The following is a 21,762-nucleotide window of genomic DNA, read 5'->3' as shown; positions in this document are numbered from 1 at the left end:
CTCATCTCGCTTTATTGGCCGAGGGAGCCGGCGTACAGCTTCCGGGTCATGTGGCCAGCATGACTAAGCCGCTTCTGGCGAATCAGAGCAGTGCATGGAAACGCCGTTTAACTTCCTGCCGGAGCAGTACCTATTTATCTACTCGCACTTTGACGTGCTTTCGAACTGCTAGGTTGGCAGGAGCGGGGACCGAGAAATGGGAGCTCACCCCGTCACAGGGATTCGAACCACCGACCTTCTGATTGGCAAGCCCTAGACCCTGTGGTTTAACCCACAGTGCCACCCGCGTCCCCTACCAAAGTCTTATCCTCCAGGAATTGTATCTAATCCCCTGTTAAAGCCCTCCAGGTTTTTCAGCCATTGGAAGGCACCACACTTTATTAGGAATATAGGAAGACTTTACACTGTGTAGTAATATTGATTAATAATAATAGCCAAGTCTCACCAGGCATTCATATCTAGGGAAGGAACTCCAAAACTGGGCTGCAACCATGCAGATGGTGCCTTCTGCCAGGTCCATCGAGGTCAGTATGCCTCCACTGACTGGCAGTGGCTCTGCAAGGTCTTCCCAACCATACCTGGAGATGTCCTGGCCAGGGATGATGGGAGCTGAAGTCTTAAGCAAACAGAGGGCACCAGGTTGGCAAGGCTGTGTTGTAAACAAAAATTGCCCTTTTCCCTTATGGGGTATCCAAGAGCCCATATAGAGTCCTTACATAGGTTCCCTATTGGTAGGAGAGAATAACAGAGGCCAACCAGAGAATATTGAGAAGCAAAGCAGCTAGTAAGCCTGATCTTTATTGATCTGTTGCAACAGGGTGCTCCCCTCACCCGCAGGAGAGAGGAGGGACCCAGAAAAATGGCATGTAAGGCCTTATAAAGACTTTTGAAATTGCCAACCTGTAGATCAAGACCACCCCCAGAAACATCATACATACATCACAGAAGGGGTGTAACCTAAGACCACCCCTCAGATACATCACACCTACATCACAAAAAAGGCGGTCTAAAACAGAACATTTGAATGTTGTTTTTCTCCTGTCGTTGTTTATCTCCTGTCTGGCAGGTTACTTGATTAGATTTCCTGGGTAGCTTAGTTCCTGGGCCATGTCACCAGTTCACACCCTGTTCATATCTTAAATGTGTCCTTAAGGCAGGACTTGTGAGGAAAGAGACAATGAGGAGGTTTCCCACTTTGACCTTGCAGAGAAAAGATTTGGTCAGTTTAGGAATCAAAATGGTTCCAGGTTGGCCTTCCTATGCTGATCCATGTATGTGCTTGGTTGGTACACTTATGAACATTTAACATATATCCAAGACCTCAAAATTCCTATCACAGCTGAAAGCGTCTGTTTCAATCTGAAGTTCTTCGCCAGCCTGCTAAAAGGGGATAAAACCAGACTTTTAGGAGTTCTCTTCACGGAATCAAGTCCCACCTGCTAAATCAGAACTCCTATCCATTTAGGGCAGAGGCAGATTTTCTCCAATTCAAAAATGACAAGGAAGCCTATGAATGAAAAATGTTGCAGTATGAATACCACAACTTACTAGGTACATGTGTCAAAACAAAAAAATATTCCTTCCAGTAGCACCTTAAAGACCAACTAAGTTAGTTCTAGGTATTAGCTTTCGTGTGCATGCACACTTCTTCAGATACCTCGTTTTGACTATGGCAGACCAACACGGCTACCTATCTGTAATAGGTACATGTGTGTTTGTGTGTAATCAAAAGCATGGGAAGCAATCCAGAAGCATTGTCTGCTACTTGAGAAAACATTCAGCAATTGCAAAGACCTGGAGACATGTGTTTGTGTTTTTTAAAATAAAGATCACGTGATCACTGAGTCATTTCCAGGAAGGGAAACTCCCAGTGACTGAAAACTGAAAAAGCGAAACTTAACTGAGTCTTCAGCACGAGGGAGCCATGGCTGCTGCAGGGGGTCACATCCAGCGTCTCCGTGATGAAGCCACTTGCTCCATCTGCCTGGATTACTTCAAGGATCCAGTCACCATCCCAGAGTGTGGGCACAACTTCTGCCGATCCTGCTTGGTCCTGTTCTGGGGGGAATCGGAGGCAGAGGCTTCCTGCCCTCAGTGCAGGGAAAGAGTCCAGAGAAGGAGCCTCGTCTCCAACCGGCAATTGGCTAATATGGTGGAAATAGCCCAGAATCTCAGCCTTCAAGAGGGAAAGGAGGAAGGAGGGAAAGGAGGAGTCTGCGAGGATCACCAGGAGCCCCTCAAGCTCTTCTGCAAAGTCCACGAAGCCCCCATCTGCGTGGTGTGTGACAAGTCAAAGGAACATGAAAATCACAAGGTGATTCCTCTGGAAGAGGCTTTGGAGGAATACAAGGTAGGAGATCCCTGGATCTGGAGGGGGAGAAATAAATAGCTGTGGATTCTTCTTGGGAGGTTTGCTTTGTAATTCTGAAGTCCAAAGTAGACATGGCATTGATTGGTCGTTGTTTATCGCCTTGGAAGCAGCCCAGGGGAAGCCTGAGGGCTCCTGGGGTGGCTGGAGGGGGGAGCTGAAGTCTTTCTCTTTGCCAGGGGCACAAGGGGATCTTGAAATACTCACAGCAGCTTCAAAGATTAGGGTTGGGACCATGGCAGGGAGAGAAAGGGTTAACCTTGTCCACATGCCCCTGAAAGGCTGCTTTGTATATATTTAGAACAGTTGAAATGTGAATGGCACATAGACAACTAAGTACATGTCTCCTTTGGTTACCAGGATTCCTCCTCAATGCCCTACAAAACAGAGAGCAGCAAGGGATCAGCGTGGGGTGGGGAGGGGACTGTTAGCCAGGAATTGACCAGATGGTGCCTTATCCCACCCCCCAAGTATCTGTTGGAAGCAGATTTGGGAGTGGGGAGTGGAAGGACCTACTGGTGGCTTATTCTAGGGGTGCTTTGGAGCCTCTGCAATGAGGTTGGGGGGGGGCTGAGGATCTCCTCCCACCCCAAATTTTGAAACGTTCTGGTCTATCCCTGCATCTCTCGCCTCTTGGCCTGACCTCACTATCTCTTTGACGCTAGAATGGTACATCCCAGGTTGGATCCTGCCTTAGCACTTCCTCCTCCTCCTCCTCTTCCCACTTCTCCCTGAGACCTCAAGATGAGAAGTCAGGCTGGGACTTCCAAGGAGAGGAGGGGAGGCTGAGAGATCACTCCACAAGGGAGGGTGTTTGAGAAAAGGTGAGGGGCTGCCAGCTCTGCAGGCAAGGGGGGACCTAATTGGGATCCTGAGCCCCACAGGGTAGCTGATCCATGGAGCCGTGGACCCAAAAAGGCTGAAAACCTTTGAACTTTTATTTCCACCAGTAAATTACTTTGCTATTATAGCAAGGCCACTGGGCTCAAGAAGCCATTATGATTTTAATTTCTCTGTGTGTCTCAATCAAAGCTGAATTTTTCCTTTTCTCTTTAGGGAGAGATCTGTCGCCGCCTGGAGATTCTGAGGAAAGAGAGAGAGGAAATTCTGGCCCATCAAGCAGATCTGGACAAGGAAAGCAAAGACCTCCTTGTAAGTGTCTCTGTTGTTACTAGACAGGGAACAAGCACTTGAGACCTCCAGGTATAGGGCAGTGTATAAATTCAATAGAGAAGAAGAGGAAGAGGAAGAGGAAGAGGAAGAAGAAGAAGAAGAAGAAGAAGAAGAAGAGAGTCAGGACTGAGGAGGAATGGAGAAATCTGCCTGTTTCAGCTTCTCCACATTTCTCCTTTTTCCACATCAGCCTGTTATGAATCAGATGTTAGGGTAGCTACCTCCTTGTATAAATATTTTGATCTGTACTTTACCCTCATAAATACATTTTTTGTGAATATTACCTGGCTGGGTCAAGCTTGAAAATATCAGAATTTTAAAGCTCTGTTTTGGTCTCCATATTTTTTCAGCAAGAGCGAATCAGGTAAGTTCACCTTTGAATGCAGCTAAATTGAGTTTATTTCCCCTTGTCATTTATTATGTGAATAGCAGTCAAGGAGAAGCCTGAGGACTTGTGAGCTGAAAGGGTGGAAGCAATTCAATCCAAATCCTGATTTACCATAAATATTACTAAAGAATTGTCTTTCTAAATGTGCGCTCTTGTTCATTTTTAGGAAACTCAGGCCATTTTGAACCTTTAAAGAAAACAGGGGAGCTACGGGGATGAACGGGGATCTCTCCCTAAAGAGAAAAGGAAAAACTCAGCACTTTGTCCTCCTCCTCCTCCTCTGTTTCTGTTCCTTCCTACACCTAAATGGCCCCAGTCTAAACTGAGGGGCGTTTTATGTCCCTGGATGTTCTCTGAACAACTGTGAACTCTGGTTATGCCATGCCCCAAAACATGCAAGGAACATCCTTGGCTAGGAAAAAAGAGCTCCTTCCTTTAGGCTGTATCCATCTGCAAAATGGAAGTCAACAGAAACAGCAAAGGTAGAGGGCCTCCCCTCAAAATAAAGATTTACTTCTTTAGCCACTGGAGGTTTCATGTCTATAGAAATATCAGAAGTGTCCTCCCTGTGGAATTCTCATAATTCTCTTTCTGCTGTTTCGAGGCTAAGCACCAAACACACTCAGACCTCCTCTTTTCTTGCAGAAATTAACAGAAACAGAGAGGCTGAAGATTGTGGAGAAGTTCAGAGAACTGCGCCAGTTCCTGGAAGAACAAGAAAAAGGTCTGCTGAATCATGTGGAAGAGGTGGAGAAGGAGATTGCAGGGAGAAGGGATGAGCAGCTGGCCAGACTCTCCAGGAAACTCTCCTCTCTTGAGAGGATCATCCAGGAGATGGAGAAGAAGAGTCAGCAGCCAGCGAGTGAACTCCTGCAGGTAAGACGGTGTCAGGAACAGCCCAAGGCTCCCGGAAAAGGCTGCCTCCAATCCTTCATGTGTCTCTTTCATTTATGCAAGGAGTGCAGGGGTTCAGATGATGGAGCCTCTAGTCAGGTATGTAATGGACAGGAAGACCCAAGAGACCTGGGATGCTGAACTCACCTGAATGCAGACTAGAGATTCTTCTGTGTTCTTGATGGAACAGGAGGTGGTTTTCTGCTCTTTGCTGATGATTTTTCTCCAAATGCCTTCCTTCTTGGCAATGCTGCCTTCCTGCCCTGGGCTGGGCTTCAGTGAGGATGAGTTCAGGCCTCCTTCTGACATGAGCCAGTCTCTTGACCAAATTTCTCTTCCTGTTCCCTCCACAACTTCTTGGTTGATCCCCTTCACAATGGATCCAGATCAGCCCAAAATGGTGCTCAGTCACAGTGACCAAAGAGCAAGACAGAGGGACTCATCCTGTCCCACCCCTTTCCTCCAGGAAAACCTGCTCTCTACTGCTGAATTAGAGCAAACCTCAGCCAGGTTTTATCCAGATTGACGTTTGCTTTGATGTTGCACCAAGGAGCAGGTTTTTCCTGAGGGAAAGTGCCAGGGCAAAGGCAAAACCACTTGGACCCGTGTTTTCTGAGCACAGGAAAAGCAGAAGTATGGATGAGCCCAAAGAAGCTATATTATTATTAATTATTATTATTGTTGTTGTTGTTGTTGTTAATATATTTATATCCCACCCATCTGGCTGGGTTTCCCCAGCCACTCTGAGCGGTTTCCAACCGAATATTAAAAACAATACAGCATCAGACATTAAAAACTTCCCTAAACAGGGCCACCTTCAGTTTTCTTTTAAAGGCAAAATGGTTGTTTATTGCCTTGATATCTGCTGGGAGGGCCTTCCACAGGGCGGGCGCCACTACCAAGAAGGCCCTCTGCTTGGTTCCCTGTAACCTCACTTCTTGCAAGGAGGGAACTGCCAGAAGGCCCTCGGCGCTGGACCTCAGTGTCCGGGCAGAACGATGGGGGTGGAGACGCTCCTTCAGGTATACAGGACCGAGGCTGTTTTATTACCCCATTGGAGGCATTTTATGCTGCAGGTGCTTTTTTATTTCCAGTTGGAAAGTAGAATGTGAAATTTGGGGACTTCTATGGAAGACAATTTGGGACAGTTCTCTGGTAGGATTATCCTGTAGGCTTGCTTATGTCTAAATTGCACAATGCAAACTGGATTAAAGTTAATAAATTATAATCTAAGACATGAGATGGGTTGGAATCTTCTATTGAATCCATAAACATGAGATTCCCTTAAATGCTGGTGGATTTTCATAAGGATTTTCAACAATAATTGCAAACTGATGTGGAAATGTGGAGAACTTGATATTGGAAAAATTCATAATTTCATATTGGAAAAATAAAAGCTGTGAGAAACCAAAACTGGCTGGTTCCACCATCCCTGCCCACAAACCTTGCCATGTGCCAGGCAGACTGGCATCTGAGGGCCAGGGTCTGAGGGGGTCTTCCTAGTGTGGCCTGTGGTGTGCAGTGAATTCCCTTCTCCTTTCCCCTCTAGGATGTGAGAAGGACCTTGCAGAGGTAAGTGGATCTGGCTCATTTCCATTAGCATCACTCTTTGAAGCTGAGATGCAGGAACCTCAGACATGGCCCTCCAGGGGCTGCAGGGGGGAGACTGTAGGACTCACTCCCTGAGGCATCTCACAGGTAAAACAGGACCCCCTCTTTGGGACTTGACAATGGGTAGATCACAGTTGGTCTTTTTATACTGTGAGGAGATCACAGTCTCTTGGGAGTTGGACATGCCTGCCTCAGTTGTTTCCTTCTAGACTGACCAGTTCAGTCACTCTGCAGCAAACACTATGCCGGGCCCCCACCCTGTCCCAAGCAAACTCCTGCCCCATAGAGCCCCTTGGGAGGGGGCGATTTCTCACCAAGGAGCAGGAATTGGCTATTTTCTTGACCATATTCCAGCTGCGGTATTTATATTTAAGGTGTCACTCAGGTGCAGAGTAGAGGTTTGAAGGAACATTTCTTGTTTCCCAACAAAAGTGCATCTCTTTTTCTTCCTCTCCCCTTCTCTGGGGACATCTAGAGAAAGGAAATGTGTGCTGTGCTCTCATCAACCTCAGACAATTCCTGCCCCTTGATACAATATGATTCTGCTTCTTCATTGAATAGACATCAGTGGGGAGACCCAGAGGCCTGGGGTTGCTGTTTTGGCCCTTGGGGGTCTGGCTGAGGAGTCCGTAGTGAGGAAGAAACTCCCCAATCAGGTGCCTGCCTGTCCCTCTAGGCCTCCCACAGCCAGCTTCCTCCTCTCAATTCCTTTCTTTTCCTTTAACAGAAATTGTGGATTTTAACGTGCAGACATTGTTTTTCTTTTCACCAGGTATGAGAAAAGAGAGAGTCCAGAGAAGCCACTGCCTTTCCCTCCAGAACTGAGGAACAGGGTCTTAGAATCCTGTGATGTAAATCACCTTGTGGAGGATGCAATGAAACAATGGAAAGGTAATGAAAATTGGCTGCCAGGATTTCACACTGGGAATTCTAATATTTCTTCAGAACTGAACATGCCAGGCTCTTATTGCATGGAATTGAGTAACCCCAGGATACCTTCCTTCTTGGGGCTCCAGCCTTCATTTCCTGTCCCCCAGAATGGCCCATGTATATTGTGAGGCTGGATCCTGTAAACAAAGCCTGAACCAGAGTGTATTTGTTTTCAATTATACAGAACCTCCTTTTCCTTTTGGTTACCAGTCTACACAATCTGGGGTTGTCCTTATGGAGGTTCTCCTGCTCTGAATGGAGTCAATTTGAGGATGCCACATTATGAAGTGTTACTTTTGTATGGAGATTTATCTCAGGTGGAAGAGTGTTGCCCTAACACTTTATATCTTTTTGCTTCCTCAGATGCTGTGTTATACAAAAAACAGACTCAGAAAGGTAAATTTCCAGGGGAGGAACAATTTGACAGGAGGGATGGGGACTGATATTTCATGGGTGTTGAACCTTTCCTTCTGCAGACTTTAGTACCCCCATCAATGGCGTCACTCTTGGTAACAGTCCTCTAGGGGGTTTTGGTTCTTTTTCTGTCCCATGAATGAACTGGGAGAGGGTTTGAAGGCTTGGATTGGGGGCAGAGCTTGTCCTTGCGAAGAACCCGCACACCAGTCTGAGTTTTACTCCTGCCTATAGACTAGTACCCTGGTTTCACCCTCAATTTTATAGATTTTGCTTTCTTTCATAAAATCTATATACTGCTTGTTTGTAGGGAAAACCCTCAGAGTCTTACAATATCTTACAAAACCTTAAGGAGGTTCCTGCAGGGTCAGTCCAATGTCCATCTTGTCGAGTTCTCGTGTATAAGGAATCTCCCTTGCATTTTGTTTTCCCTCCACACAATCTGCAGAGGTTCTTCTGGGGCTTTTGAGATCAGCCCCATTCCAGGAGGGAGGACTTCCCATTGCATGAGACCCTTTGAATTACAGGGTAAAGCTCTGCCGATTCTTCCTTTGGTTTGTCAGCATGCTTGGAAATTCCGCTTTGAAGAGCTTTTTCCCACCAGTTCACTTGGCGCAGATGTTAACCTTCCTCCAGCCATTCAGTACAGATCCCCATTTCATTCATGGATTCTGAATGATTGTATTCCGCCATTTTCTAGCATGGTTTACCATTTCTGATTTCCCCATGGAATCATGGAATAGTAGAGTTTGAAAGGATCCCAAGGATCATCTAGTCCATGGGTAGGCAAACTGAGGCCTGGGGGCTGGATCCAGCCCAATCTTCTTCTAAATCCTGCCCGCAGACTGTCCGGGAATCAGCGTGTTTTTACATGAGTAGAATGTGTCCTTTTATTTAAAATGCATCTCTGGGTTATTTGTGGGGAATAGGATTTTGTTCATTTCCCCTCCCCCCCAAAAAATATAGTTCGGCCCCCCACAAGGTCTGAGGACAGTGGACCGGCCCCCTGCTGAAAACGTTTGCTGACCCCTAATCTAGTCCAACCCCCTGCAATGCAGGAATCACAGCTAAACAGGTTAGTTGTTTTAATTCCTTAGGCCTACAGTTGTTGTCTTTCAATTACTCGTTTTATGATGCCATCTTTTGCTTGAAATAAGGAAACAACAGATGCTATGTTATGGTGATGTTTTGTAAAAAGATTTTCTTTGAACTATTGCAGTGTAGACCATTAAGCCTCTCTTTTTGCTTCCTCAGATGTCCAGTCACTCAGAAGTCTCCAGAGAGGTAAATTTCACATGGAGACCCCAATTCACAGGAGGGGGGGGGACTAGTGTTACATGGGGGGTCAAGAGTCTCTTCTGTACAGTTGAGAACCATCCACCGCTTGACTCTAGCCCTGCTGTTTGTGCCACAAAGGCAGAGAAGGTGGACTTGAAGGGGGGAGAGAAACTTCCCAGAAGGATCAGGCGGAGGAGGGCAGAGCTTTACTCCTGGCTAGAGAGAGTCTGGTTGCTTTTCCATCATGTGACCTTTTTCATGCCTGGTTGCCATGTGTCCTCTTTTTCCCAGCCATGTCGGCTGGGTGAGGACTGCAGGGCTTGCTCCCTTCCAGGGCCTTTTCCATCTGGCCCAGGGGGTGTGGCCCAGGCCCTCTCTCCCGGCTATAAAGGGACTCCTGCTGCAGGGAAGCCTCGGACCATCGGCTGGGTGAGGACTGCAGGGCTTGCTCCCTTCCAGGGCCTTTTCCATCTGGCCCAGGGGGCGTGGCCCAGGCCCTCTCTCCCGGCTATAAAGGGACTCCTGCTGCAGGGAAGCCTCGGACCATCGGCTGGGTGAGGGCTGCAGGGCTTGCTCCCTTCCAGGGCCTTTTCCATCTGGCCCAGGGGGTGTGGCCCAGGCCCTCTCTCCCGGCTATAAAGGGACTCCTGCTGCGGGGAAGCCTCGGACCATCGGCTGGGTGAGGACTGCAGGGCTTGCTCCCTTCCAGGGCCTTTTCCATCTGGCCCAGGGGGTGTGGCCCAGGCCCTCTCTCCCGGCTATAAAGGGACTCCTGCTGCAGGGAAGCCTCGGACCATCGGCTGGGTGAGGACTGCAGGGCTTGCTCCCTTCCAGGGCCTTTTCCATCTGGCCCAGGGGGCGTGGCCCAGGCCCTCTCTCCCGGCTATAAAGGGACTCCTGCTGCGGGGAGGCCTCGGACCATCGGCTGGGTGAGGACTGCAGGGCTTGCTCCCTTCCAGGGCCTTTTCCATCTGGCCCAGGGGGTGTGGCCCAGGCCCTCTCTCCCGGCTATAAAGGGACTCCTGCTGCAGGGAAGCCTCGGACCATCGGCTGGGTGAGGACTGCAGGGCCTGCTCCCTTCCAGGGCCTTTTCCAACTGGCCCAGGGGGCGTGGCCCAGGCCCTTATTTGGAACAAACTTTTGGGGAAGCTGGGAAGTGTTCTGCAATTGCTTCCCTGTTCCAATGTGTTTTAAAATGTCCTCAAGCAGTCGGTGGCAATTTAAATTTGTATTTCTTTTTTTCCTTTTTCCCTTGTTGGGGGTGGGTGGGTGGGATGGATATTTGGTTGGGGATTAATTTTAGTATAATTGTTCTGTTTTTGTTTTCTGTTGTTTTATTGGTTCTGTATAGTTTGTGTTTTGTTTTTAAGGGGCGGGATCAGGGCTGCCTGGGAGTGGGGCCCCAGCCAACACGATGGCTGGGACAAGTTCCACAGGGGAGGAAGCACTGGGACATCCGATCTCGGTGATCATGGGCAGGAGGCGGAGTTACGCCAAGACCAGACCATGTCATTACCGAGGAGGCAGGTTTAGTCGTTGTTTGAAGACTATCCCTGCCTCCGGGTCTGGCCTTGACCGGATGGATACTGGAATCAACAGGGGAAACCCACATAACCTGAAGGTGTTGCTGTGTAATGCCAGGTCAATGATGAATAAAACCACTGCCATCCACGACCTGATTGTGGATGGAGGATTTGACCTGGCATGTGTGACAGAGACCTGGTTGGATGAAGCGGATGGGCCTGTCCTTGCTGCCGCTTGCCCACCAGGTTTCTCTTACGCACAGCAACCCAGGTCATGTGGGCGGGGAGGGGGGGTTGCAGTGATTTTTAGGAAGTCATTAGTTTGCATCAGGCGTCCTACTGGGAAGACCCAGTTTTCTGAGTGCATGTTCTGGAAGTTGGGCAATAGGGGCAGTACAGGATTCCTTTTGGTGTACCGACCTCCCCGCTGCACCAAGGATTCCCTGTTCGAGCTGCTTCAGGTCGTGGCGGATGTTCTCCTGGAGACTCCTAGTTTGGTTGTCCTAGGGGATTTTAACATCCATGCCGACACGACCTTACAAGGGGCCGCTCGGGACTTCGTGGAAAGCATGGCCTCCATGGGGCTGTCCCTGAATAAGTTGGGCCCAACTCATAGTCATGGACATGCCTTAGATCTGGTATTCACCTCTAGTGACGTGGGTGATCTGACACTAAGTAAAAGTGAAACTAAAGAAGTGCCATGGTCAGATCACTTCCTGGTGCAACTGGACTTCTCCGCGACCCTTCCCCTCTGCAGGGAGGTGGGACCAATTCGGATGGTCCGCCCCCGCCACTTAATGGATCCAAATGGTTTCCAGAGAGTGGTAGGGGATGCTTTATCCCATGTTGATGGCCTTTCAGCTGATTCCCTGGTGGCCCGCTGGAATGTGGAGTTAACCAGGGCTATCGACTGTCTGGCTCCGAAGCGCCCTCTCCGATTGCATGGAGCCCGGACAGCCCCGTGGTTTTCTTCGGAGCTGAGGGCGATGAAACAATCGCTGAGACGGCTAGAGCGTCGGTGGCAGAAAACTCACTCCGAATCTGACCGGACACAGGTTAGAGCTCAACGTCGAGCCTACCAAGTGGCGATAGCGACGGCGAAGAAGACTTTCTTCACCGCCTCTATTGCATCTGCAGAAAATAGTAGCAGGAGACTCTTTCAGGTGGTCCGCAATTTAACGGAACCACCTTTAACATCGGGGCCTTGTAAAGACCCCAAGATCTCCTGCAACGATTTTGCAAAGTTTTTTGCAGATAAAATCACTCATATTCGGAAGGAGCTAGACACCACCGTGGGAGCAGGGCTGGGGCGGGAGAGTGCTGGAGCTCTGTCTGGTCAAGTTGCATGGAACCAATTTCAATCCGTTACCCCCGAGGATGTGGACAGGCTGCTTGGACGCGTGAAACCAACCACCTGTCTTTTTGATCCTTGCCCATCCTGGCTAATAAAAGCAAGCCGGGAAGGGCTGGGCGATGGGCTCTGCGGGGTGGTGAATGCTTCCCTCTGTGAGGGAACATTCCCAGGTCTGCTGAAAGAGGCGGTCATTAAACCGCTTCTTAAAAAACCATCTTTAGACCCGGCCAGTATGGCCAACTATCGCCCAGTCTCAAATCTTCCATTCTTGGGCAAGGTGATTGAGCGTGTGGTTGCTGAACAACTCCAGGCACGCCTGGAGGATACGGACCATTTGGATCCCTTCCAATCGGGGTTCAGGCCTCATCATGGGACTGAAACTGCCTTGGTCGCACTGGTTGATGATCTCCGGCGAGCTAGGGACAAAGGTGAGAGCTGTTTCCTAGTTCTGCTGGATCTCTCAGCGGCCTTTGATACAATCGACCATAACATCCTTCTGGACCGTCTAGAGGGGTTGGGAGCTGGGGGCACTGTTATACAGTGGTTCCGCTCCTTCCTCCTGGGCCGTGTTCAGAAAGTGGTGGTGGGGGATGAGTGTTCAGACCCTTGGGCCCTCACTTGTGGGGTACCTCAGGGTTCCGTCCTCTCCCCCATGCTTTTTAACATCTATATGAAGCCGCTGGGAGAGATCACCAGGGGGTTTGGACTGGGTGTCCATCAATATGCAGATGATACCCAGCTCTACCTCTCTTTCAAATCAGAGCCAGTGAAGGCGGTGAAGGTCCTGTGTGAGTGCCTGGAGGCGGTTGGAGGATGGATGGCGGCTAATGGGTTGAAGTTGAATCCTGACAAGACAGAAGTACTGTTTTTGGGGGACAGGGGGCGGGCTGGTGTGGAGGACTCCCTGGTCCTGAATGGGGTAACTGTGCCCCTGAAGGACCAGGTGCGTAGCCTGGGAGTCATTTTGGACTCACAGCTGTCCATGGAGGCGCAGGTCAATTCTGTATCCAGGGCAGCTGTCTACCAACTCCACCTGGTACGCAGGCTGAGACCCTACCTGCCCGCGGACTGTCTCGCCAGAGTGGTGCATGCTCTAGTTATCTCCCGCTTGGACTACTGCAATGCGCTCTACGTGGGGCTACCTTTGAAGGTGACTCGGAAACTACAGCTAATCCAGAATGCGGCAGCTAGACTGGTGACTGGGGGCAGCCGCCGAGACCACATAACACCGGTCTTGAAAGACCTACATTGGCTCCCAGTACGTTTCCGAGCACAATTCAAAGTGTTGGTGTTGACCTTTAAAGCCCTAAATGGCCTCGGCCCAGTATACCTGAAGGAGCGTCTCCACCCCCATCGTTCTGCCCGGACGCTGAGGTCCAGCGCCGAGGGCCTTCTGGCGGTTCCCTCATTGCGAGAAGCAAAGCTACAGGGAACCAGGCAGAGGGCCTTTTCGGTAGTGGCGCCTGCCCTGTGGAATGCCCTCCCATCAGATGTCAAAACGATAAACAACTACCTGACATTCAGAAGACATCTTAAGGCAGCCCTGTTCAGGGAAGTTTTTAATGTATAATATTTTAGTGGGGTTTTTGGTTTCTATGGAAGCCGCCCAGAGTGGCTGGGGAAACCCAGCCAGATGGGCGGGGTACAAATAATAAATTATTATTATTATTATTATTATTATTTTCATGATCAAAATTTCTTAAAATTTGTATCGGGGCAGATTATTAAAATTGGGAAAATGTCCCCAAGGTTTCTTGTTCAGTTTTTTGGTTTACAAGAACTCATGAAAATTTTAATATTGCATTAGAACAGGCATAGGCTACCTCGGCCCTCCAGATGTTTCAGCACTACAATTCCCATCATTCCTGACCACTGGTCCTGTTAGCTAGGGATCATGGGAGTTGTAGTCCCAAAACATCTGGAAGGCCAAGGTTGCCTATGCCTGCATTAGAGTCAGATCCAAGGCACCCGGTTAGGCTAACCTGCAGCAGAGAATCACAACAGAGCAGCATCTTAAGTTAGCGACATACTGTAAAATCCCTTCTCTTGTGGCTGAAGCAAAAGGATGCTGGCTCAGCTACAAGATAAAGAGAAGGAGTCCAGGAGGGCAAGAGTTAACATCCCCCTGCCCTTAAGGAGAGTCCAGATGCAGATGTTCAACAGGTTAATGAATTGTTCTGTGCACACTTACATTCAGAAAGATGTGAACATGTGCCCAAATATTTCATGTGGCAAGTGAGGGAGTGATATGCATTCTTACTATTCTTTTGTTGTTGAAAGTTAAGAGCATTGCTACTAGCAATATATCACACCTACTACAGCCTACATATAGTAGGGGTATTTCAAATGAGAATCATCATAGTGATCCATGGTTAAAAGTCGAAGTTGGCCAATGTGTCCTCTTTCTTGCTCTTCAAAATAGGGCAGCCCTACACTTGCCTATCATGACTGTCTCAGCCCCAAACTGGTAACCTTTTGAGTTATTCCCCGCTTATGGTACTGTATATATTAAATCCCAAAGAGAAGCATGGAATAAGCAGCCCTTTGTAAAATTGCGCTGCCACCTGCCTCTTCTTCCCTGGCGGCAAGCCCTAAACTTCCAAGATGGTTGGGAGGAAGGAGAGACCAAGTGGGTGAGAGAGATGGAGAGCAGGAATAAACAGGCTCCCCACTTAACACGATTTTCACTTTTGTGCACGAGGGCCCAGAACATAACTCCCGCAAAAGTGAGGGGAAGCCTCTATGTGGTTTTGTGTTGTATTTTTATGCTGTGGACCACCCTCAGACCTATATATGAAGGGCAGTATGCAAATGTTGATATTATTATTATTATTATTATTATTATTATTATTATTATTATTATTATTATTAGAACAGGGGGTCCTCATCCCCCAGCCCAACCCAGAGGTCCCCAAAGGCCAGTTCCCACAGAGATTGTCAGAGGAAAGCAGCTTCTCTCCTCTCCTGCCTCCTCCTCCTGGGTGGTTTTTCCCCTTAGAAAATGCCTGGGTTGAGAGGAGGGCAGGCACAATGGACATTGAATATAAGAAAGTGAAGGAAACCGAGTTAAAAACAAACAAAGAAGTTATTTATTCTGATGAGAGCCTGCAAGGAGGAGTCTCAGTCTAGCATGCGATGCAAAGAAATCCCCTTGATCTGAAAGGGAATCTGGGTTTTTCGGGTGTTTCTTGGATTAGGATGTCCATCTCTCTCTCTCATCTGACTCTGCCTAATCTTCTCTCTCCCTCATCTTCTCCCCAACAGCAAATGTCACTCTGGATCCAGACACAGCTCATCCTGAACTCATCCTGTCCAAGGATCGGAAAAGCCTGAGATTGGGAGACAAACCTCAAGCCCTGCCTGATAATCTTGAGAGAATCAACTTCTATTTTTGTGTGTTGGGACGTGAGGGATTCACAGCAGGCAGACATTTCTGGGAAGTCACTGTGGAAAGTGGGAAATGGTGGTCTGTGGGGGTTGCCAGGAAGTCTGTGAAGAGAAAGGGCCGCTTCTCCTTTAGCCCTGAGGAGGGGATCTGGGCTGTGGGAAGGTCGAGAGGGGAGTACATGGCCTGGACATCCCCTAAATACTCTCTTCTGTCCCTGAGTGAGGAGCCCAGGAGGATCTGGGTGACTCTGGACTATGAAGGGGGACGTGTGTCTTTTTCTGACGCTGACTCAGGAGCCGAACTCTACACGTTCTCAGGAGCCTCGTTCTCAGGAGAGACCCTCCTCCCTTTCTTTCATCTGTGGGAAAATAAAACCCACCTCATTATCTCCTGAGGAGACTAAATCTGCCTCTCAGGCCCAGCAGGAGTTTCTCTCCAGACCAGAGTGACTGACATAAAAAATATTTACCCACCAGGAGAACCTTGGGCAGTTTTTCAAGGGCCCTTTGAGAAGATTCATTTTCCTTCCTTTTCCTATAATTCCCTCTGTAGCTTGCTTCTTTTTAAAGAGACAGTCACACTTTAAACAGTCCCAATAAATCATCTTTTCCTCACCTTCAGTCTTGTTTTCCTTTTGAGATGTCTGATTTGGCAGAGCACGAGACTCTTAATCCCAGGGTTGTGGGTTGGAGCCCCACGTTTGGCAAAGGTTTCCTGCACTGCAGGGGGTGGGACTAGATGACCCTCAGGATCCCTCGCAGCTCTGCAATTCTACGAAACCTTCCTCTCCCCACAAGACCTTATGCAGCTGTGAAAATGCATGCATAATTGGATTAATAGAGGACTAAAAAATGAACCCCTTCCCCCACATCAGGCAGGAAAGCTCCTTACTCTGGAGACCTCAGATGGGAAGAAAATAAAAAAGAAATTGAACAGGGCGTCAGCTTCAAATGCCCTCTGCAAATACAGCCTCCCCATCTCCACACGTTGCCAGAAATGAACCTCACTGCATTGAGTGGGGCTTCGGCCCAATTATACGTGTTTAGGGTTGATGTATTAACGTTCCTTATTTACAGGCTGGATTCTGTCTATCGGGGGCCTCAAATGGGGTGTCCCCTGGATAATGCTGGACTCCAACTCCCCTCTGACCCATCCAGCATGGCCAGGGGTCAGTGAGGATGGGAGCTGCAGTCCGGCAGCTTCCGGAAGGGGCCCCATGGGCTGTGCTGCCCTATACATTTCGCAGGACACCTTGCCTGTGTTCCTCAGCCCCACCCCAAATACACAATGCTCCCCCAAGGAGGGTTTTTTCAGCACCAGCTGCATCTGATTTCTCTCCTGGGATACTAAGAGCTAAAACAACAAATGCCTGTGGAATTGACCCCTCAAATATCAGGCAGGACTCACTCTGGCTCCACTATCAGTGCTGGTGACTTCTGACCGGTGCAGCCTGATCTCCTTTTCCTGCATTTCCCATGGGGTGGTGGCACATGTCAAAATAAAGACACCTCCCCCCCACCTGCCTGAGGGCCACCTCCCCTTGCTCCATCCCCTATATGATGTTGGCGATGTTTGTGTGTCATCATACGTTTCCCTGTGAGCTTCCACTCAACCCCTGGAAGGACACAAAAGTGTCCCATTTGGTCCAGCGCCCAAGAGGGGCCACCCAGACGCCCGTGGGACACCTGCAAGTGGGACCAGAGAGCAAAACCAGCCTCCCTCCCCTCCTTGCAGTTTCCAGCACCTGAGATTTAGAAGCCTTCTGCCTCTGGACTGGACTTCTTGCTCTTCAAAATAGGGCAGCCCTACACTTGCCTATCATGACTGTCTCAGCCCCAAACTTGTAACCTTTTGAGTTATTCCCCGCTTCCCTCAGGGAACTAGTCTTATGGTATATATATGAAATCCCAAAGAGAAGCATGGAATAAGCAGTCCTTTGTAAAATTGCCCTTCCACCTGCCTCCTCTTCCCTGGCAGCAAGGCCTAAACTTCCAAGATGGTTGGGAGGAAGGAGAGACCAAGTGGGTGAGAGAGATGGAGAGCAGGAATAAACAGGCTCCCCACTTAACACGATTTTCACTTTTGTGCACGAGGGCCCAGAACATAACTCCCGCGAAAGTGAGGGGAAGACTATATGTGGTTTTGTGTTGTATTTTTATGCTGTGGACCACCCTGAGACCTATATATGATGGGCAGTATGCAAATGTTGATATTATTATTATTATTATTATTATTATTATTATTATTATTACCCTCTGTGTCTGCCAGGGCCCATTTAAGATTCCTACGATTTTACATCAACCTTGCAAATACCTCAAACACCTTATTAGCCAAACAAGCCTTTGTATCTCTTCAAAAGAACACCACTTGGCGTCAAACCTATCTGAGATCCTGGTTAGATACACCCTACCGGAGTTTAATATCCTCAAACTGTGGAGCCCGGACAAAGTTCGGGAATGGATCCTGCAGAGAGACGCTCTGTTAGATATCACAAAAATACAGAACCCAGGGTCCTCCCACTGGCTTCCCCGACTGAAAACAGTCAAAACCTGCGCCAATTACTTAGCGAATATCACCAATCCCACCCTTCGGAGAGCCTTCACCATGGCCCGTTTTCAAACCATTCCTACGGCCTATCTGTCAGGCAGATATGCAAAAATCCCAGTAGAGCAGCGTATATGTCCTTGTCATATGAGAACCAAAGAGGATCTCATACATTACATGTTGTATTGTCCCATCTATTCGGCCTTCAGGGATGCGATGTTACAAACTATTCCCAAATCAATAGTCAACTCTGAGGACCAAGTAAAGTTTTTACTGGTGGACGCTGATCCACGGATTTCTCACGTGGTAGCAGTCTTTGTGGTGAAGGCTATGAAAACTAGGGTATGGTTCCTGGATGAAACGGTGAGGTCCCTTCCATTGATCTCCTAACCTGTTGCTGTATCTTCTTTCCTGAATGGTGGGGTTTTTTGGGTAGTTTCCTTGCTGGGATAGCATGACATGAATTTTAGCTTACTTTTATAATTTTATTGTTTATCTTTTAACAATGTTTTATGGTATTTTGTGTAAAGGCATGGACCTCACAAATTTAATAAACTTGTTGTTGTTGTTGTTATTACTACTACTACTACTACTACTACTACTACTACTATTATTACTGCTGGGGGTCCTCCTCCCCCAGCCCAACCCAGAGCTCCCCAAAGGCCAGTTCCCACAGAGATTGTCAGAGGAAAGCAGCTTCTCTCCTCTCCTGCCTCCTCCAATTCTCCTCTCTTTCCTCTTAGATAACACAGAAGAGAAGAGTAAAAGGTTTCCTGGGTGTTTTTTCCCCTTTGAAAATGCCTGGGTTGAGAGGAGGGCAGGCACAATGGACATTGAATATAAGAAAGTGAAGGGAACTGATTTAAAAACCAAAAAGAAGATATTTATTCTGATCAAAGTGTGCAAGGAGGAGTCTCAGTCTTGCATGCGATGCAAAGAAATCCCCTTGATCTGAAAGGGAATCTGGGGTTTTTCGGGTGTTTCTTGGATTAGGATGTCCATCTCTCTCTCTCCGCTGACTCTGCCCAATCTTCTCTCTCCCTCATCTTCTCCCCAACAGCAAATGTCACTCTGGATCCAGACACAGCCCATCCCAACCTCATCCTGTCCAAGGATCGGAAAAGCCTGAGATTGGGAGACAAACCTCAAGCCCTGCCTGACAATCCTGAGAGATTCAGATGCTCCTCTTGTGTGTTGGGACGTGAGGGATTCACAGCAGGCAGACATTTCTGGGAAGTCACTGTGGAAAGTGGGAAATGGTGGTCTGTGGGGGTTGCCAGGAAGTCTGTGAAGAGAAAGGGCCGCTTCTCCTTTAGCCCTGAGGAGGGGATCTGGGCTGTGGGAAGGTCGAGAGGGGAGTACATGGCCTGGACATCCCCTAAATACTCTCTTCTGTCCCTGAGTGAGGAGCCCAGGGGGATCCGGGTGACTCTGGACCATGAAGGGGGACGTGTGTCTTTTTCTCACGCTGACTCAGGAGCCGAACTCTACACGTTCTCAGGAGCCTCGTTCTCTGGAGAGACCCTCCTCCCTTTCTTTCATCTGAATGACTTTGAAACCCACCTCATTATCTCCTGAGGAGACTAAATCTGCCTCTCAGGCCCAGCAGGAGTTTCTCTCCAGACCAGAGTGACTAATATAAAAAACATTTAACCACCAGGAGAACATTGGGCAGTTTTTCAAGGGCCCTTTGAGAAGGTTCATTTTCCTTCCTTTCCCCAGAATTCCCTCTGCAGCTTGCTTCTTCTTAAAGAGACAGTCACACTTTTAACAGTCCCAATAAATCATCTTTTCCTCACTTTCAGTCTTGTTTTCCTTTTGACTTGTCTGATTTGGCAGAGCAGAAGACTCTTAATCCCAGGGTTGTGGGTTGGAGCCCCACGTTCGGCAAAGGTTTCCTGCACTGCAGGGGGTGGGACTAGATGACCCTCAGGGACACGTGCAACTCTGCAATTCTACGAAACCTTCCTCACCCCACAAGACCTTATGCAGCTGTGAAAATGCATGCATAATTGGATTAATAGAGGACTAAAAAATGAACCCCGTCCCCCACATCAGGCAGGAAAGCTCCTTACTCTGGAGACCTCAGTTGGGAAGAAAATAAAAAAGAAATTGAACAGGGCGTCAGCTTCAAATGCCCTCTGCAAATACAGCCTCCCCATCTACACACTTTGTCAGAAATGAACCTCATTGCATTGAGTGGGGCTTCGGCCCAGTTATATGTGTTTTGAGTGGATGCATTAACGTTCCTTATTTACAGGCTGGATTCTGTATGTCAGGGGCATCAAATGGGGTGTCCTCTGGATAATGCTGGACTCCAACTCCCCTCTGACCCATCCAGCATGGCCAGGGGTCAGAGAGGATGGGAGCTGCAGTCCGGCAGCTTCCGGAAGGGGCCCCATGGGCTGCCCTATACATTTTGCAGGACACCTTCCCCGTGTCCCTCAGCCCCACCCCAAATGCACAATGCTCCCCCAAGGAGGGTCTTTTCAGCACCAGCTGCATCTGATTTCTCTCCTGGGATACTAAGAGCTAGAACAACAAATGCCTGTGGAATTGACCTCTCTCAAAGATCAGGCAGGACTCACTCTGGCTCCACTATCAGGGCCGGCGACTTCTGACCTGTGCAGCCTGATCTCCTTTTCCTGCATTTCCCACGGGGTGGTGGCACATGTCAAAATAAAGACACCTTTGCCGCCCCCCACCTGCCTGAGGGCCACCTCCCCTTGCTCCATCCCCCATATGATGTTGGCGATGTTTGTGTGTCATCATACGTTTCCCTGTGAGTTTCCACTCACCCCATGGAAGGACACAAAAGTGTCCCATTTGGCCCAGCGCCCAAGAGGGCCCCCCCAGGTGCCCGTGGGACACCTGCAAGCGGGACCAGTTTGTAAAACCAGCCTCCCCCCTCCTTGCAGTTTCCAGCATCTGAGATCTGTGGATATTTCACCCCTCCCATTGCAAGAATCTGCTGACAATGTTTCAGAAAGGAGGGTGGGATTTGCTCATCGCTTCCTCAGCTCCAGCCTGTGGGTGTCTGAGTGTTATCTGTACAGTGGTACCTCGGGTTAAGTACTTAATTCATTCCAGAGGTCCGTACTTAAGCTGAAACTGTTCTTAACCTGAAGCACCACTTTAGCTAATGGGGCCTCCTGCTGCTGCTGCGCCGCCGGAGCACAATTTCTGTTCTCATCCTGAAGCAAAGTTCTTCACCTGAAGCACTATTTCTGGGTTAACGGAGTGTGTAACCTGAAGTGTATGTAACCCGAGGTACCACTCTATAGAGATAAGGTGGCTGCTCAAACAACTGTAACACTCATGCAGTCCAGCATCTCCGATAGTTTTCAGTAGTTTATTTTAGTTTTGCAGTAGCTGTAAAAGAATAAATAAGTTGTGCTTCAGAGCCGTCGTTTGTGTAATATATACTCTGCTGTGCTCGGCTGACTTTGGAACTGAGTTTGGTGCTCACAGCTCTGAGTTGTGAGTCCACAGCACTTAGACCTGCTCCCAGCAGTGGAAGGTCTCTGGAAGTGCTTTCCCAGCTCGCCTGGCCCAGTCGGGGCTGAAGAGGTTGAGCCCAGTCGTTGGCACCGGCTCATAGGTGAAGCTGACAAGATTTAGAAGCCTGCTGCCTCTGGACTGTGGAGGCAGAGCAGAGCCATTGTGCTTCACAGCCTAGTGCTCCATGAATTTGTCCCCTTGTCTTGTCCCCAGCTCGGTGGGTGGAGCACGATAGTCTTAATCTAAGGGTCACCGGCTTGAGCACCACGTTGGGCAAAAGATTCCTGCGTTGCAGAGATCTGGACTAGGTGACCCTTGTGGTACCGTTCAGCTCTGCAATTCCATGATTTTAAGCTGGTAGCCATCTCTGCCTCCAGTGGCAGTGAGTTCCATAGC

The 21,762-nt window shown here is 48.8% G+C and overlaps 1 protein-coding gene across 3 annotated transcripts; it reads left to right on the top strand.

The window, feature by feature from the left end:
- The first annotated feature begins 1,400 nt into the window (after window positions 1-1,400).
- Window positions 1,401-19,663, top strand: LOC114589946 (zinc finger protein RFP-like). Of its 3 annotated transcripts, none has more exons than XM_077923316.1 (9): window positions 1,401-1,551; window positions 1,704-2,350; window positions 3,425-3,520; window positions 4,575-4,805; window positions 6,373-6,395; window positions 7,207-7,325; window positions 7,728-7,760; window positions 9,033-9,062; window positions 18,926-19,663. In XM_077923316.1, the coding sequence occupies exons 2-9, from the start codon at window positions 1,925-1,927 to the stop codon at window positions 19,441-19,443; spliced, it is 1,476 nt and encodes a 491-aa protein (XP_077779442.1). In that variant the 5' UTR covers window positions 1,401-1,551; window positions 1,704-1,924; the 3' UTR covers window positions 19,444-19,663. The 3 variants fall into 3 exon arrangements, with proteins under 3 accessions (XP_077779442.1, XP_077779441.1, XP_077779443.1); XM_077923315.1 differs by lacking the exon at window positions 18,926-19,663 and adding an exon at window positions 15,198-15,935; XM_077923317.1 differs by lacking the exons at window positions 9,033-9,062; window positions 18,926-19,663 and adding an exon at window positions 15,198-15,935.
- Window positions 19,664-21,762: the final 2,099 nt, after the last annotated feature.

The sequence above is a fragment of the Podarcis muralis genome, chromosome 2 (assembly GCF_964188315.1).
Source record: "Podarcis muralis chromosome 2, rPodMur119.hap1.1, whole genome shotgun sequence".
Lineage (NCBI taxonomy): Eukaryota > Metazoa > Chordata > Lepidosauria > Squamata > Lacertidae > Podarcis > Podarcis muralis.
This window is presented reverse-complemented; position numbering and strand designations above follow the sequence as displayed.